The following is a 16,056-nucleotide window of genomic DNA, read 5'->3' as shown; positions in this document are numbered from 1 at the left end:
TAAATAAACCAAAGAAATTTGCGCAAACTGTATGTTCTAAGAAACGACCTATATATAATTTGTTGGGCAGCGAAAACTAGATAACAAATCAAAAAAAACACTGTCCATTATTTTACTAAAGGATTTGCCTAGCAAAATTTTGACATGACATCATCAAATTGTTGGTAGGGATGGCCAAGCAAATCGTTGATTCGTGTTTCCATCTACACCTAAAATTTCGCAACAGTTAATTACGAAACGTCGAGAAAATTAGCCATTCATTTGGAAAGTAAAAAATACAAAAAAATATATAATTGAAGCAGACTTTACTGACATCGTAATTAACTGAACAGAATAACCAGAAATAAACGCGCAATTGTGTAACTTCAGCATCTGACATGCACAAAGTAATAATTTATGTTGCACTAGTTTTGTGTGTACTTCATTAGCGATGACAGCTCTTTCTACTGCTATCCGCCTCTTGTTACGCCCAACATTGTACCTATTTATTTTGCTTCCATCGTTATGATTGAAATGTCTCGAATATATCGATAAAATATTCAAACATCTTGTCACAAATAAAAAAAATATATACCAAACAAAAATGTGACTACTATAAAACTTTTAGAAGCTTCAACAAAGTACGGATAATGTAGAAAGCATTATCAATGAAATGTGTAATGACCATAAAATATTCAAAACATTTTCAAGAACCAATGTAAAAAAATATAATCTAAACAAATCAGAATACAAGCTCCAACAAAATACGACATGAGTAAAGTAAAAAGTAAGCTGCATTAGACATATTCTAAAAAGCAACCAGTCGTTTTATAAATTCTATGTATACATTCTCCACTTCATGAACTACCTTTCGACACAGACAATGTTTTTACTGGATCATTTATCACAGAAGGAAGAAACTTTATACACTTCTCACAGAAATCAACCGTCTGCAAGTTTCATTCAATATAGTTTGCAAAATCTGGGGAAACTTCAGCGAGAGCTAAAAATGGCGAACATCGTTGTCGTAGAAATTGCTGGTGAACTCTACCATCCAAACATTTATAGCAAGAAAGTTAAACACAACCCAGTGTTCATTAAAAAATAAAACTTAACATACGCAAACAAACACTGAAGCATCCACCAGATATGTCCAGACGGGACTTAGTGTCGGATTATCCTCATAATCTGCTTGCACTTCGTAATGAAAACAGTAGTTTTATCTGTGGCGTAATCATAAGGTATTTGCTACAACGGTGGAGACATGACTGAACGTTTGTAATTGCCTTGAGACTTAGCGGTTTTTCCTGATTTATTGAAGCGCCCCTAAAGTAAATCTCGACGTTTTCAGGGATTTATTGTTTGCCTTTTGTGTCATTGAAAAGAAATAGAGTGGGTCTTAATGCTGCACCAAACGTCGCCCTAATGGTTGCTATTAAACTTTTTGATTTAAGTGTTGACACTTGTCTCCTATTAACGGCTGATTTATTTTTTTTCGGTACACAAAGTAGGTATTTAGCGGATTTCTTTCACAGGGAGTTTTGTTTGAAGTTTTTAATGTCCCAAGGAACTTTACTTTCGCCAGGATTGCGTTACAGGTGTACAATACCGGAAAGTAATGACGAGTGTTGGAGTCTCCTATTTTCGCGTCAGGCTTGAATTGACAAAAACATAATAATAATGGAATGAATTTAATAATAGTGAATAGATATTCGTGACACGTTTTGTACTATACCTTCTGGATGATTAAGTTTTGATAAATTGACTTGGGTGGGTGCATGGAATTAAAGTTAGTGTAAAGTTCTGCCATACCCATGTCAAATGTATCACAACCATCAGCGTCAGGTGTCCAACATTCGAAGTAAAACAGACAGTCTTTCGTGTTTCGGTGTCGTACAGCCAACCACTTGAGTTGTTCTCTCAACGGTCATTCCGTGATCAATAAAGAGCGGATTTTAGCCAAAAAAAAGCCAAAATAGGTCCTAAAATAGACGATAAAAATGGGGGATTTTTGTCAAAACACCCGCTTTAGGCAATTTTTAGTAAAAATAAATTTTACGCAACATTTATTTTATTATTTTACATAATAATGAATTATATATTTTTCAGAATTTTCGGCAGAAAAAATTTTTAATTTGTTTGTGAGGGACGTTTTTATACCTAGAGAAGGATCTCTCAACATCACACGATGTTAAAGGAGAATATTTAAAAATTAGAAATTTCATTAGGTTTCAACCTTTTTCTACATTTTTGCCTTGTAAAACTTTCCTAAGTTTAAGGCTCTTGGTATCCAGTAATTTTTTGTAAAGTATCTTGCACCTTTTTAAATACCATTTTACCAACTCTCCCCGGGGTATCTTCCAATAGTTTATATAATTGCTATAGTATATCCACAGACTGACTTAATTCCATTGGTCTCTAATCTAGGTATACTTGTTTTTAAGACGATAAAATTGATTTTTATATAAACCAAATTATGTTTGTTTGTTGATGCTTTCTTTGGAACTAGTATTGAGCATCAGCGATGTATTTCGACACTGTGCAGTCAAATTCCTTAATAACCTAAAATATTTCATTTAATTTAGAATTTCACAACGAAATTATGAATAGCAATAAACGAACCTTTCTTATATCGTCAAAATGATCGCAATAATATAATGCCGCTTCAATCCATGCAATCCATCTTGTCAGAACAGGTTCTGAAGGTAATGGACAATTCGGTAGGGTTTCCCAGAAAACTTGGATCCTCAAATGAGGTTTAAGAAATACTTTTTGTTGGAAATAAAACCATTGACACCTTCATAGTGATTCCGGATAACTACAGCTACTAAATTTAAGGCGTGAGCCAAACATGTTACATGAATTAAGTTGAGATAAAATTTTGACTTTTGATCTTCACTTTACGAAAACCCAACACGAACTAATACAGGAAGAAAACTGTAAAAGAAAGTTGTAGGAGGGCTTGGTGCATCAAAGCTCTTCCCAGAAAAGTAAGGATTATAAAATATGGCTGACGTAAATGTTTGTGGTAAGATGATCTGTTGGGTTTGTAATAATCCAGCAATTAGAAAAAAAATATATTTGGATGTTTGTAAAATTTGGTCACATATCAGTTGTGCAGAGAAAAAGAAGTGCTGTGAATTTTGTAATTCAAGTCAAACTCCAAATACAGAAGATCCCAATTTACTAAAATGTCTAATTTCTACGATAAATTCATTGAGTGATATGGTAAGAGACGTGAAGAAAATTATCAATGACCTCGTTCGAGAGAATAAAAAATTAAGACACGAAATTCAGCAAATGAAAGCTGAAAAAACACAAACCAACACACCGACTCAGATAGCATCTCAGATGAACGAATTTTTTCAAGAAATTTTGGAAATACAATATTGGGCTCTCTGGAAGCTGCAGAGAATTGCAAGATTTTAGATAATCGAGATAGGAGTTTAAAATTAATATCAAACACAGGAGTGAAAGAATCAAAAAAGATTGTCAGATTGGATAAAGTATCTGAAAAACCACAGTTAACGGACTTTATTTGAATCGAGATTTAACACAGATGCAACAAAATGTGGCATATAATGTTCGCAAAGGGTTTAAATCACGTTTTAAAAAGGGTGAAAAGGGCATCAAGATTAGATATTTTAATGGAATTCCAAAAATAATAAAAAAAGCAGTACTAAATTCTGAGCTATTTCCTTAAAATTATACAATACATCCCTGTGACAGAAAATTATCTCCAAGAGGAGGTGTTCTCATTGTTATACATATATAAATGAACAATATCCAAGTAGTTTTGTAACTTTATCGTCACCGATACAAGAGTGTGAATTAGTTGCTGAAAAAATATTACTTCATGGTTAACATTTTATAATTATTTCCATGAATATTAAACCGTAGTACCTGAATAATTGTATGTAACTTTTGGGATATTTTGAATCGACGATTGATTAGATACCTAGTGCTTATAACTGGGAATTTTAATATTACGGAATTTGCAGACTATCTAAATGGAACCAGGACGACACATTTTTTTGATATCTTTGGTCATTTTCTTTCTCTTAATAATCGTATACAGCACAATTTTGTTTTGAACTATAATCTACGACTTTTAGATCTTGTTCTTTCTACCAGTGACATCTCTTCTAGTACTTCTAAACATCAACATCCTTTACAAATTAATTCAGGCGCAACTTGTCTGAATTTTCCCGACACTCGCTGGACTCGACTTGACTGAATAATAATCGTTCCCGAAGGTGTCCCCTATTTAAAGCCATACTTCCCTTCTAGAAGTTCCGCAGCCGAGGTCTTTCTGGATTGCACATCGCGACTTCCGCTTTCAGGCTTATCTATTACGAATGCCGCCCGGCCCCATCACCGGCGATGAGTCATCATCGCCGTACATACTAGAACCCATAGGCGTCGTACCGGGGCGGCGTATGGGTTTCTTTCGTAACACTGCCCCCTCCTTAGTTCTGATCGTCCCGATCAGAAACGTCGACGGTGTCACTGTTGTACTTCATGAGGCGGTCTAAATGAACAACGTTGATTCTCGTCACGACAGCGTATAGACCTTCCCTTTCCTGGAATCCTGCTGAGTTAACCTTGAGGTCGTAGTGTGTTTTCATTCAGATCTTGTGGCGCACCGTTTCGAGAACACTCAGCAACCTCTCTTTCAAGTGATCGACGTAATCTATGGCCTCCTTTGATTGTTCACTCGGAGAGCCGAACAAGATGTCACAAGGTAGACGAAGTTCTCTTCAGAAAACTGTGCGTGCTGGTGTCTGACCTGTCATGTCATAGACGGCTGATCGATAAGCGAGTACGAACAGTGGAAGGTGTCGATCCCAATCTTTCTAATGTTCGGCCACCCCCTTCGAAAGGTGTTCTTTGATGATTTCATGATTGAATCGTTCTACCATTCCATGCATGTGGGTGCAATGGCGTAGTCCGGGTCTTCTGTATCCTTAGAACTTCAGTAACCCTTTGGAATAGGTTTGACTCGACGTTTCTGCGTTGGTCCGAATTCAATTCCATTGGGACCCCAAACCTGCTGATCCAATTGTCAATCAGCATTTTTGCAACCGTCGTCACCTCTTGGTTCGGTATGGCATAAGCTTTGGGCCATTTGCTGAAGTAATCGCTGACGACCATTATGAACTTATTCCCGTCTTCGGTCACCGGGAAAGGACCTGCTATGTCCACTGCAACTCTTTCGAAAGGCGAACCAACATTGTATTGTTGCATCGGCCCATTCGCCCTAGTCCTCGGCCCTTGACTGCCGCACAGGTTCTTACACCAACTCTCTTCATCTTCTCGGCAATGGACCCAGTAAAATCTCTCCCTAACAGTAGAAAGCGTCTTGTTGATTTCAAAATGAGTACCAGAACCATTGTGCATCTCTAGAAGTACTTTCTTGATTCTGGTGGCCGGAACCACCAACTGCATGGTAGTATGGACTCTCCTAAGCTCGCTTAAGCAATCCATTCTCAACACGCAGGTCGTTCTACCCCATCTTCTTTCCATTTGAGCAACGACCCGATGCCCACGTCCTCCTCTTGGTCTTTTCTAAGCTGAGGTGTAGTCCATTCTTCATCTTCTATAACTGCTACAGGTGAACGACGTTTTACGCTGCTCGATCTTGTCGCAATTTTTGCAGTTCCTACACGGTCTTCTCAACAATCAGTTCGCCTTATTGTGGAGCTTAGCAGCCCTGTGTCGAATTCTGAAGTGATACTGTTGGAGTTGATCAAGCCATCTAGACACTTGTCCTTCGGGACTCTTCATCTGAAGGAGCCATGTGAGGGTTGCGTGATCGGTTCTAATCAGGAATTCGCGTCCATAGAGATACTTATGGAAGTGTTCAACAGCCCTGACAATCGCCAGCAACTCCTTCCTCGTAGCACAGTAGTTCTTTTCAGGTTTCGAAAGTACGCTGCTGCTGAAGTACTCGATAACTTTTTCTTCCTTGTCCTGCACCTGTGACAATACAGCACCTATCCCGATGTTGCTCGCGTGTGTATGCAAAATGAATACTCCCAATAAGTGAGGATAGAACAAAACAGGACTAGAGCATAGTGCATTCTTCAATCTTTTGAAGGCTGCCTCATATTCAACAGTCCAATTAAATTGAGACTTCAAATCCGTCAGCCTGTGCAGAGGAGCAACAATATCAGCAAACCCGTTGACAAACCTTCTGTAGTAGGTGCACAATCCCAAGAAACTCCGGACTTCGTGCTTATCTCTTGGTCATGGTCAATCGCGAATTGCACTGATGTTTGCTCCGGTAGTCTTGATCCCGTTTGCCGAAACAGTATGCCCCAGATATTCTACTTCTTTTTGGAAGAGGAGCGCTCCTCAAATGTCTTTCCCATTACCATGATGTCCTCTAAATAAACCAAACATGTTTTTCATGTTAGCACTCGTAATACCACCTCCATTAGTCTCTTAAAAGTAGCCGGAGCATTACACAGTCCAAAAGGCATTATTGTAAATTGATACAAGCCGCTCCCGGCAGAAAAAACGGCCTTTTCCTATCTTCTGGATTACCAACTTGCCAGTGGACACTTTTTAGCTCTAAAATCGAAAACCAGGCGGATCCTAATAATTCGTGGAAGCTGATAACTGTCCTTTGTTACATCGTTTAGTTTCCTATAGTCTGCGCAGAATCTCGTCAACCCATTTTTTTAGTGACTAGCACTACAGGCGAAGACCACAGACTGTTTGATTCCTCTATAACGCCGTCATCCAGCATTTTCCGTACAAGTTTCTCGGCCTCTTCTTGTTTTGCAAAAGGTAATCTTCGCGGAGCTTGACGGATATTTGCGCATCGCCAGTGTTTATCCGATGTAGCACTATGTTTGTGCCCCCAGAGGACTCTCCAGATGCAAACTATATTACGTTGTTGGTCGGTTAGATGACCAAGTTCTAGGGCAGTAATTTCTAAGTTGCTTTTCTTTCTTAATTAGTTATCAGAAAGACCTTCGTTATGATGAACTATCTTCGTGGCTGGTTCACAGACGGCAAGAACCTCCCCACTCATGTTCATAGGTTTAGGAAAAACATTTGCGACGCGTACAAGTATGCCATTTTCGGTATTGATTAAATCACTATCAATCATGAGATTCTTCTCGGGGGTGTCCGGTGGTTGAATAATACCTGGGGCTAAACCGGGTTTGATTTCTGCTCTAACTGGAAGAATCGTTTCTGCATTTCCTCTGATATTCACATTCTGGTACGCGATCAGTCTTACAGGCTTGGAATCAATACTGTGCTGATTCAGGATAAACTCTTTATTCCCAAAACGTAGGATTTTCTTCGCTGAATCGACCGTCAATCCATGGCAACTAATCAAACCCATTCCCAAAATAAAACCGTCCCTTGTTTTATCTTCAGCTGACCAATCCAGATCTCTACCTCTGCTTCACCCATGATTGGCATCAACTCTCCAGTCACGGTCTTCAATCTGATTGTTTCGCGTATGGTCCTTAGATCTTTAGTTATCAAGAGTCCTTCCCCGGTATAGTTGGACTATTGCCTTTAGTGAAACTGCCTATTTTTACTTCCCTGCACATCTCGTTGAGGAGATCTGTGTTGTGTGCTTCTCCTTAGAGCTGGTGATCGAGCACGACAATGGCGTTTGAGATGTTCCTGGCGCCCACATCTATAATACTCCACGATTTTCTTAGGAGGCGCAACCGTTCTGTTGTCCTTGACTTAGGCCATTTATTATTTGCTGTTAATTCTGCCACTCTGACTTTGGGACACGTTCTTGAAGAATTGTGCGCCGCCTCCACTTCCAGCGCACGAATTAGATGATATATCAAATGATATGTGATACGTTGATACTTCACTGTCGCGAATGCCATTTACAAAAGTTGCAGCAATTAGTTTACATAACTTTAGTTGAAAATGTATTAATACTGGTTTTTTAAAACATTTGGGCATTATTATCCTCAACTAAATTGTGACCAAAAATGTCTGTTAAGTCTTGTTAATGAAAAATCTTTAATGAGTAGGAGGAATCTGGATAGTTTAGTGTTTTTACAAAAAATTTTGAATTAGACAATAAAAAATAGTGACCTTGTTAATCAAATAAATATAAGTGTTAACAGGAATGTAACAGTGTGTAATAGTGTGTCTAGTCGTCTTAATGATAATTTTGTATTTAATGCAAAACGTGTCAAGTAACAAAGTGAGAGATGATATTCGAAATCTTAGAAATAGTAACTCTTGTGATATTTATGGTATAAACTCAAGACTACTCAAATATATAATAAATGTAATTATCTCTCCTCTCACTAAATTAATTAATTTGTGTGTCAGTAAGTGTACATTTCCTGATTGTCTAAAACAAGCTGTTGTGATCCCGCTATATAAAAACGGCAACATGAATGACTCGTCTAATTTCAGACCCATTTTCTAAAGTATTAGAAAAAATACTTTTCGATCAACTGAACCAATACTTTGAGAATAATAATCCCTCCTCCAACTCACAATTTGGCTTCAGGAAAAATCGTGGTACTGTGGATGCAGTACTTGAATTCACCGATTTTATTCACACATGTTTTGAAGAAGGCAAGATTGGAGTGGCATCATTTTTAGACCTCTCCAAGGCATTCGACTGTGTCAATCATGAAATACTAATAAAAAAAATTGCAGTTTTACAAACTACATTATAATAGTTGCAGTTTATTAGAAAATTACTTAAAAAATAGAACGCAATTGATCAAATTTAATGGAAAAGTATCCAAAAGACTTCCAGTAAATTTAGGGGTCCCCCAAGGATCAATACTAGGTCCAATTCTGTTTTTAATCTACGTGAATGCTTTATCTTCTGGCTTAACAACGCATTCAATTTTATACGCAGATGATACCACCATGGTAAATAAAGCACCATCGGCACAAACTGCTTACACAGTCAATGCAACCGCACAGTCCACTGCCATGGAATGGTTTACTGCCAACAATTTAACTCTAAACATCAATAAAACTGTCAACATGTTATTCTCACACAAAAATGATACTACTCCTCCAACCTTTGACCAAACAGTCAAATTTTTGGGCATGCATCTAGACTCCAAATTAAGATGGAATATCCATGACGAAAATGTAGCAAAAAAAATTAGCAAAAATATATTTCTTCTAAGTAGCCTTAAGAATCAGTTATTTCTACATGATCTCCGTACTTGTTATTTTTCCATATGCCAATCACATCTCCAATATGGCCTTTTATTATGGGGTCAGACTACTATAAGACCTCGTCTGTTTGCTCTACAACGAAGGGCATTGAGAATCTTAGCGGGCACTGGATATCGAGAGGACTGCAGGGATGGTTTTAGACGGTTAGTTATTTTAAGGTTGCCCTCTTTGTATATTTTTACTTGTTTAGTGTATGTTAAATGTCATTTACACAAATACTTGTCTCAAAATGATAGTCACCGATATTTTACCAGACATGGTGACAACTTATGTACGAAGCGAGTCAGACTAACTACATCTCAGGACGGTGTTAACTATTTACCTGTCAAATTCTATAATAAAATTCCTACTACTGAAAGAAACTTGCCTCTGTCCCTTTTTAAAACAAATGTCAAAAGTTTTTTAATAACAAAATCATACTACGATTTTAAGGATTTCTTAAATGACGAACTGCGTGTATAGATTTAATCATTTTTCTTTTTTAAGTTGGACCTGTACATAAAACAATTGTTTTACCCTGTATGAATAAAGTTATTATTATTAAGCAGAGTGCCTCTAACTATTTATTAATTATTCCTAACTAATTGTATTAATCACAAATATGATATTATGAAGAATTAGTGATTTGCTACAACCAGTGACATTTGTTTTGTATATTTTAATTTTAATTTCCAATGTGTTTACCGTATGAATTGATAACGTTTTTCTTTTTTGTTTGTGTATTTTGTGTCTTTTGTCAAGCATTATGTTCCATTGTGGACAATTTGTCTGTTGGAAGAATAAAATCATTATTATTATTATTAAGAGACAACTTTTGTCGGGATCCGTAAATGGATATTTTAATTGTTTTAAAACCTACCTACGTACTTGGCTGTACCAAAAAATTTGTTCTCTGATGGTTTACGCAGAAAAATAAATTTGGATTACTGAACTGTCAGTATTTTGCTAACGGAATTCCCGCGACCCTTTCACCCAAAACTCGAGTTGGATTATATTTTTTATCGCCAACCGGCAATAGAGACATGCATTCATTAAGCATTACCATAGCGATTTTCGGAAGTAAACAAACACTTTATTTTACTGTAAAAATCAAGCACTTAACCTGCCGCTCATAATTGTCAACATAACCATGACTGTCTGACATTCTGTCTGTCACTGTCACGGTTCCAACGAGAAAAGTTCTGATACTATTGCAGAGTCCTATGTTGAGGAATCTGTGCTCAATAAAAAGAAAATCGCAGAGACAATTTTAGGTGAAAGTCAAACTGACAACATATTTGTTACCAATGATAATTTTACTCAAGATTCACCTAATGAAATTATTAGCACGGCTAATCCTCAAACATTTTCACTTCAAACTCCATCGACTTCAGGACTCAATTTTTATAATCCGTCAGGTTGTACATTTACATTTAATATAACAAGTAATAAGTAGATATCTTTTGACTCATTGTTATTGTACGTTTACTGTCATAATAAAATGTGATAAGTCATAACATTTCCATTATTTTTAATTATAAATTTTTAAGGTTGGCGATAAAAATTTGTATGCACCACGTCAGTAAAGGATCTTTATCGAACTCGCCTGTTACTCGCCTCGCTCGCTCGGCTCATAATCTCAGACTCGTTCGATAAAGAATCACTTTACTGACTTGGTACATAAATAACTATTATAGTACCGGAAATATTAAATGTGACCTTCCCAGGAAACATGTGCTTAAGGGTATAGAAAATTCGGACTTTAGAACAAAAGCAGCAGAGAAAAAAAAGTAAAATAGATCGAAAAAATGCAAAAAGGCACTCATGATAAAAAATGGGCAAATATTTATATACAAGGCATTTCCCTAGAATCCGCTCTTTAGTGATCATTCGGAAATATTACTTGGAAAAGTGTCTCGAAGGTCGAAACACGCAATTTGGAATAACGACCACGAAAGGCATATCGTGACCGCTCCTAAATCTCCAGTTCTACATAAATTTGATAAAATGCAATTTGTGCTCAGGGCGGTTTAATTGAGCGTGGCGTGCAGGGTTACACGAATAATTCGCCATTTTTAACTCACCCTCGAAGTTTCATTGCGATAAATTATATGGTAACACAGCCTAAATGGCTGCACTCGATAGCAGCGATTTTCAATGTTAAATTTGATAAGATCCATATTATAATATTTTCGCTCTAGCAGAAACGCAAGCTTGGAAAATATGTCACCCGCCGAGACAATGCAAACTTCGCCAGCAGAAATTCGTCCATACATAATCCGATAAAGCCTATAAAAGAAAACAAAGACTTGCGATGTTTTAGGAATATATCAAGAGAATTTCATCGAAGTTCGGAAAATGTGAAGGCGCTCGGAAGGACAGTTAGGAAAGTGAACGAGTTGATGGCCTGAAAATGATCGTTTTTCTCCTCTTATTCCGCTAAGAGAAACATGAGGAAATATTTTTGTTTGAGATAATGCTCGTAAAGGTAACAGGCCGATGTATAAGTTACGAAAGTCTTTCGTGTGAAGGGAAACCCTCTCGAAGTGTGGAAATATAAATATTCATTGTGAACAACGAAGGATAGAATACATTTTTCTGCTATATTGAACATAAACACCTCCGGCTGATATATAACAATATTAAATAATAAAGTTTAACTGAAACACAATATTCTTTGTTACACGATTACATTAGCTTTGTGTGAGTAGGTGTACATATCATGTCCGAATTTTTAAAAAAATATATAAATTTCAAGGTTTTATCTGGTTAAACTTCCAAATAGCAGTCGCAGGTATTTTAATGTGCACTTGCTCGAAAACGCGCATTAAATAGAAATTAATTTAATTAAAGGTCCGTTTACACTAGACAATCAGAAAGTGGAATAAAAATAATTGAGGACGCAAATTTAGCAAACAAATTTAGCAAACAAAAAAAAAAAGTGGGCGAAGGTTATTTCGACAGAACTTCCCTCGCTCAACTTTATTGACTTAAATCTTTCAATTTTTAAATTTTTTATTTATTTTTTTTTCTTTAGTTTTCCGATGCTAATTCTTTTCAGTCAATTTTTCGATCTTTCGTTTAGACTTTTTATTTTCTTTATTTTTTCAATTATTATTATTCGTATCTTTTAGTGTTTCGATTTTATAATTTTTATTTTCTCAATTTCAATTTTTTCTGTTTCTCGTGTCTTCAGTTTGTCGATTTGCGATTTTTGTTCCGTTTTTTTTTTATTTTTACAATTTTTCGATTGTTGAAGGTTCCGACCTTATAATTTTCTGTTTTTTCAATTTTAGTTTTTTCAATTTTTCGATTTGCAATTTTTCAATTTTTCATTTTTTTGTATCTTCAATGCTACGATATGCAACTCTCGAGTTTTCATCTGTTTTCCAACTTTTGGATTGCAGTTTTTCGATCTGTAATTTCAAGAGTTTTTAATTTGAAATTTTCGAATTTTTCGATTTTTCAATTTTTCCTTTTATTAATTTTTCGATTTGCAGTTTAGCGTTTCGGTCTTTCAATTCCTTTATTTTTTCAATTTTTCGGTTGTTCAATGTTTTGATCTTAGAATTGTTTTTTTTATGGAAAATTTTCAATTTTTTAATTTTACAGTTTATCGGTTTCCAATTTTTCAATTTTAATTTTTCGTTTTTCGATTTTAGATTTTTCGTTTAAATTTTTCTAGTTTTCATTATAAATATGCAATAATAATTACTCCCACAATTAAAAAAATAATAATTTTGTTAATTTTACGATTTCAGAATTTTTCCATTTTTCAGTTATTGGATTTTAAAACTTTTTCATTTATTCGCCTTTTTTCCAACTTTCAAATTTCTCAATTTTTAGATTTGAGTTTCTCGAGTTTTCAGAGTTTAATTTTTCAACCTTTCGTTTAGGTTTTTATTTTCTTTATTTGTTCAGTTATAATTCAATTTTTTAAAGTTTCGATTGTATAATTTTCTGTTTTCTCAATTTTAAGTTTTTCAGTTTCTCGTTTCTTCAATTTTTCGATCTGCGATTTTCCAGTTCAAACATTTTTTGTTTCTTCGATTTTAGATTTTTCAATTTTTAATTTTTCAGTTTTTCGATTCTTTAATTTTTCATTTCTTCAATTTTTCGATTTGCAATTTTTCGTTGCAATTTCTTATTTTCTTTATTTTTACAATTTTTCGATTTTTCGTTGTTCCGATTTTATGATTTTATTTTATTATCTTTTCAATTTTCCGTTTCATCAATTATTCGATTTGCAATTTTTCAGTTTTTCATTTTTTTTGGTTCTTCAAAACTCAGAGTTTTCATTTTTAAATTTTTCAGTTTTTTGATTTTACAACTTTTGCATACCCGATGTTTGGATTTTGCAATTTTTCGATTTGCAATTTCATGAGTTTTCAATTTTTAATTTTTCAATTTTTTAACTTTTCATGTCTTCAATTATTCGTTTCGATTTTTCATTTTCTTTATTGTTTCAATTTTTAGGTTTTTCAAGTTTCTGATTTTATAATTTTTCCGTTCTTCAATGTAAAAGTTTTTGGTTTTTGTTTTTTTTCAATTTTTGATTTGCAATTTTTCTGGTTTTCATTTTAAATATGTAATAATAATAATAATATTTTTTTAACATTTCGCTGTTTCAATTATTGGATTTTAAAACTTTTCCATTTATTCGACTTTTCAATTTTTCGGTTCTGAATTTTTCATTTCTTCAAATTTTCGACTTATAATTTTTCGTTTGGGTTTTTTATTTGTTTTAATTTTTACAATTTTTTGATATCTCGATATTCCAATTTTATAATTGGAAAATTGTTTCTTCAATTTCAATTTTTTCAGTTTTTCGTTTATTCAATTTTTCGATTTGCAATTTTTCAATCTGTCACTTTTTTGTTTCTTCAATTTTACGATGTGCAACTCTTTAAGTTTCGATTTTGAATTTTTTCAGTTTTTCGATTTTCCGACTTTTGAATGTTTCAGTTTTTAGATTTTGCAATTTGTCATTTTAAATTTTCCAATTTTTCGATATTTCAATTTTTCATTTTGTCAGTTTTTCGATTTTCGTTTCGGTTTTTCATTTCCTTTGTTTTTTAAATTTTCCTGTTTTTCAATGTTCAGATGTTATAATTGTTTTTTTTTTCAATGTGCAAATTTTCAATTTTTGGATTTTTCATTTAACGGTTTCCAATTTTTCGATTTTTTAATTTTAATTGTTCGTTTTTTAATTTAGATTTTTCATTTTCTCGATTTTTCAATTTTTTGTTTCAATTTTTGGTTTGCAATTTTAAATATGTAATAATAAGAAAATTAAAATAAAATTCATTTTCTCAATTTTACGATTTTAGCTATTCATTTTTCAATTATTGGATTTTAAAACGTTTTCATTTATTCAGTTTTTTACTTTTTCGATTTTTAAATTTTCAGTTCTTAATTTATCAGTTTACCAATATTTAATCTTTCAATTTTTCGATCTTGCAATATTACAGTTTTCCGACTTTACAATTTTGACGATTCTATAATTTTTCGATTTTACAGTTTTTGAGTCTACCAATTTTTCGATTCATTTCGTTTTTTCTTCTTTCCAGTTTTCGATTCATTAATTTTTTTGATTTTTAAGTTTCTTGATTATCCATTTTTTCGATTTTCAATTTTTCATTTTTTCAGTTTTTCGATTCTTCATTTTTTCAATTTGTAATTTTTCAGGTTTTCATTTTTTTGTTTCTTCAGTTTCACGATGTGCAACTCTTCAAATGTTAATTTTTAATTTTTTTCAGTTTTTCGATTTTCCGACTTTTGAATGTTTCAATTTTTAGATTTTGCTAATTTTCGGTTTTAAATTTTCCAGTTATTCATTTCATCAATTTTTCGATTTGCAATTTTCGTTTCGGTTTTTTATTAACTCTGATTTTTTCAATTTTTCTGATTTTCAAGGTTTGATTTTATAATTGTTCTTTTTTAAATGTGCCAGTTTTCAATTGTTGTATTTTTCATTTCCCGGTTTCCAATTCTTGTATTTTTCATTTTTAATTTTTCGATTTTTAATTTTTGAATTTTCATTTTCTTGATTTTTTAATCTTTTGCTTCAATTCTTGAATTCCAATTTTTCAAGTTTTGATTTTAAATAGGTAATATTAACTAATTATAACTTAAAAAAAAAATCATTTTGTCAATTTTATGATTTTAGTTTTTCGACTTTACAATTTTGACGACTTTATAATTTTTCGATTTTATAGTTTTTTGGTTTTCCAATTATTCGATTCGATTCGTTTTTCCTTCTTTCCAGTTTTTCGATACATTATTTTGTTTCGTTTTTCGTTCTTTCAGTTTTTCAATTTAAAATTTCTCAATTTCACTTTATCGATTTTGAAGTTTTTCGATTTTTTATCTTTTTGTATGAAAAACAGAAAAACCGAAAAATCAAAAATGAAAAAACGAAAAAGTATAAAATGAAAACTTTGAAAAATCTAAGAATTGGAAATCTATAACTTGAGAAACTGAAGAAACGAAAAATTCAAAAATCAAAAGATTAAAAATTGAGAAACTTAAAAATCGAAAAAGCGAAATATCTATTTCAAAATCGAGATATTGAAAATTAAAGAAATCGGAAAATCCGGTAACTGGAAATCTAAAAATTGCAGATGTGAAAAATTTTAAAATTGGAAAATTGAGGGAAGAAAAATGAAAATCTGAAAATTTGAAAAATTGAACAAACAAGAAATATAGGTACAAAATTGACAGAAACATTCAAAAAATAAATCAATGACAAACCGAAAGAAAATGATAAAAACAAAAATTTTATAAATAAAATAGAGAAAATGAAAAATAAAAATCAAGAGCTTGAAAAACTGAGGAAACGAGAAATTGAGAAATCGAAAAATTAAAAATTGCAAATCGAGAAATTACAGAAACGCA

General features: G+C 33.4%; 2 protein-coding genes across 4 annotated transcripts in view; both read right to left on the bottom strand.

Annotated features, from left to right (window-relative positions):
• LOC135127027 (putative tyramine receptor 2) overlaps nucleotides 1-16,056 on the bottom strand; it is a 214,280-nt gene that overhangs the window by 49,223 nt on the left and 149,001 nt on the right. The window lies entirely within an intron of this gene.
• The window catches only part of LOC135127345 (zinc finger MYM-type protein 1-like), a 36,659-nt gene continuing 28,189 nt past the window's right edge, over nucleotides 7,587-16,056 (bottom strand). Inside the window, exon 6 of the mRNA XM_064053790.1 lies at nucleotides 7,587-7,831. Coding sequence (XP_063909860.1) covers nucleotides 7,587-7,831 — 245 coding nt within the window. The remainder of the gene's footprint in view (nucleotides 7,832-16,056) is intronic.

This window comes from Zophobas morio, unplaced genomic scaffold, assembly GCF_036711695.1.
Source record: "Zophobas morio isolate AGI-343-1 ecotype UQ-CSIRO unplaced genomic scaffold, CSIRO_AGI_Zmor_V1 ptg000011l, whole genome shotgun sequence".
NCBI classification, from domain to species: Eukaryota; Metazoa; Arthropoda; class Insecta; order Coleoptera; family Tenebrionidae; genus Zophobas; species Zophobas morio.
Note: the sequence above shows the minus strand (reverse complement) of the source record. Positions and strands in the feature narration are given on the sequence as shown.